The sequence below is a fragment of the Zeus faber genome (assembly GCF_960531495.2).
Source record: "Zeus faber genome assembly, chromosome: 16".
In the NCBI taxonomy this organism is placed as follows: Eukaryota; Metazoa; Chordata; class Actinopteri; order Zeiformes; family Zeidae; genus Zeus; species Zeus faber.
Window position 1 is genome coordinate 9714211 of NC_137202.1, and position 3137 is coordinate 9717347.

The window sequence follows — 3137 nt, forward strand, 5'->3', positions numbered from 1 at the left end:
CCGACCAAATTCCAACACCGTGAGACCGAGCTGCGCGTGAAAAAACCCCACAATATGAGTGCGTTTTATTGCACGCGTATTTTGGGAACACGCTTGGGGCGCGCTGCGACAAGCGCGTAACGACGAGCGCCGTAGACCAAGTGCGGGGGTGGGAAGTGGGGGGGGGGGGGGGACACGTGCCAGGGGATTGGGTGGACTGAGCTCGGGATTACGCTCCTCATCCTTCACGCCGACACGGACACATCTGTGCGTACATGTCACCAACGCGCCGCTCCACAAAACCCATGGATAAAAAGGACCGCAGGGAGCCACAGAATGGTTGTTTTGGGAGCGAATAACGGGAGCTTTGGCGGAGGCAGCATGAGGTCCTTCATGGTGGAGGACCGGGCGGCGGGCAGGGACGTCGGGGCGGGCACCAGCAGCATGATCTCCGAGGCTCTGGCTCCTCGGCTGCTGAAGATCGCGCAGGACGCAGCGGCGGCAGCTCCGGTCACCTCCTCCAGTCAGCCGCTGGTGATCATGGAAGGCAACGGGACGCGCTGCGGGGAGCAGATCCTCAGCTACGGCCGGGTGGAGAAGGTCCTGATCGGCGGGGTGCTCACCATGCTCACCCTGTCCACCATCTGCGGGAACCTGCTGGTGGTCATCTCCGTGTGCTTCGTCAAGAAGCTGCGCCTGCCCTCCAACTACCTGATCGTGTCCCTGGCCATGGCCGACCTGTCCGTGGCGCTCGCCGTGATGCCGTTCGTCAGCATCACGGACCTGATCGGGGGTCAGTGGATCTTCGGTCAGTTCTTCTGCAACGTCTTCATCGCCATGGATGTGATGTGCTGCACCGCGTCCATCATGACGCTCTGTGTGATCAGTATCGACAGGTGGGAGACAAACTTTCAAATGATTTCATTTCACACTTTGGGGAGATCACGGAGGGTGGGGCAGCGGAGGCAGCTGGGTTTTTATTGCAAACTATATTCGTTTGAGATTTTTTTTTTAAAGTTGTATCTCCGTTATAGATAATTGTATGCGATAACTGCAAACTTTTAGGAAGGAGTGGAAGATGTGTTTCACGAATGCTTGGATGAATCGATTTTGTCTGTACTTTGTCACCACGAAAAAAAAGAGGAAAAAAATGTATTATCCAATTATAATATCATAGTGTGTCAAGTGTCTTTTATGGTCATCGAACCTCAGTCAGTCATTTGATTTCTCCGCAAGCAGCCGTCTCCCCTCATCCCTTTAACACAAAGCAGCTTAAATATCTTGCGTCTGGATCACCTTTCCGCTCCGTACGCACTAATTAATCATTATTATCTAAGTCATTTAGTCAGATTAATGAACATTTAAAATGATCCTTAATACCTCTAATTAATTAAAATTAATTAATTAAAAATTGTGATCACTTTAACTGATCATTAATGGATGACTATCTAAACGCTAATTAATAAATTATCCTTTAAAGTGATCCTTCATAAATTATAATTTAAGCAATACATTTTTAAGTTATAGATTCCAGGTCCAGCCATATCTGGTTAATTTGTCTTTTGGAGCTGCCCAGCACAACCACTCTCTGCTACTGGTGGACACTGGGAGCTGCCCAATACAACCTCAGTCTGTTACTGGTGGACACTGGGAGCTGCCCAGCACCACCACTCTCTGCTACTGGTTGACACTGGGAGCTGCCCAGTACAACCTCAGCCTGCTACTGGTGGACACTGGGAGCTGCCCAGTACAGCTTCAGTCTGCTACTGGTGGACACTGGGAGCTGCCCAGTACAACATCAGTCTCCTACTGGTGGACACTGGGAGCTGCCCAATATGGCTTCAGTCTGCTACTGGTGGACACTGGGTGCTGCCCAGTACAACCTTAGTCTGCTACTGGGGGATACTGGGAGCTGCCCAGTACAACCTCAGTCAGCTACTGGTTGGCACTGGGATGGGTGCCTGCCGCTTAACACTTGCTTCCTGTTCCATCTGTCCTGCAGGTATCTGGGGATCACAAAGCCACTCACCTACCCAGTCCGGCAGAACGGATGCTGCATGGCCAAGATGATTGTGTCGGTGTGGCTGCTCTCTGCATCCATCACCCTCCCCCCGCTGTTCGGCTGGGCCCAAAATGTCAACGACGGCAGAGTGTGTCTCATCAGCCAGGACTTTGGCTACACGGTGTACTCCACGGCCGTGGCCTTCTACATCCCCATGTCAGTGATGCTTATTATGTACTACAGGATCTATCGGGCTGCCAAGCTGAGCGCCGCCAAGCACACCATCACTGGCTTCCCCAGGGAGGGAGAGGAGTGGCCGGAAGTGGCCACGCGAGGAGCCGCAGCGGGCGGGGGCAGGGTGAAGGAGACGCAGCAAGCGGGGGGTTTGACAGAAGAGAAGAGCGGAGAGGCGGTGGCAGCGGAGGAGGACGACGAAGAGGAGGCGAGCATGGACTGTGTGGCGGCAGCGCTGAAGCTCCAGCGGGAGGTGGAGGAGGAGTGCACCACCCGCGTCTCACGCCTCCTCAAGACAGGGGAACACCACCAGCGCCGGAAGAGGAAGAACCAGTCCATCTTCAAACGGGAGCAGAAGGCCGCCGCCACGCTGGGCATCGTGGTGGGGGCGTTCAGCTTCTGCTGGCTTCCCTTCTTCCTGGTGTCCACGGCCAGGCCCTTCGTCTGCGGGGTGGAGTGCAGCTGCGTGCCCCTCTGGCTGGAGAGAACTCTGCTGTGGCTCGGATACGCCAACTCCCTCATCAACCCCTTCATCTACGCCTTCTTCAACCGGGATCTGCGGACGACCTACAGCAACCTGCTGCGCTGTCGCTACAGGAACATCAACAGGAAGCTCTCAGCGGCTGGCATGCATGAGGCTCTCAAACTGGTGGAGAAGCCAGACTCGGTTATCTGATGTGGTGCGTCGCAGTCTGATGCGATGCAGAGGCGTCTGACTCGCTGCCAGACTGGCTGTGCCCGCTCTGTTTCCGTGTACACGCTGCTGAGGCTGATGCTGGAACGCTGCAAAAAGGGCTGTAGACGTACATTCAGTCGTTGGGTCCCACTTCATCCACCTGGGGATACAGAGTGTACACATCTATTTATCCTTTTGTAAACACTCAAACCTTGTCTTGTATTTCTCTTTTGTCCACTAGTCAAG

The 3137-nt window shown here is 54.3% G+C and overlaps 1 protein-coding gene across 1 annotated transcript; it reads left to right on the forward strand.

The window, feature by feature from the left end:
- Nucleotides 1-315: 315 nt before the first annotated feature.
- Nucleotides 316-2891, forward strand: LOC307241926 (5-hydroxytryptamine receptor 7-like; the record flags this gene model as incomplete). The annotated part of the gene is made up of 2 exons (XM_080016201.1): nucleotides 316-875; nucleotides 1982-2891. The coding sequence occupies 2 exons, from the start codon at nucleotides 316-318 to the stop codon at nucleotides 2889-2891; spliced, it is 1470 nt and encodes a 489-aa protein (XP_079872327.1).
- Nucleotides 2892-3137: the final 246 nt, after the last annotated feature.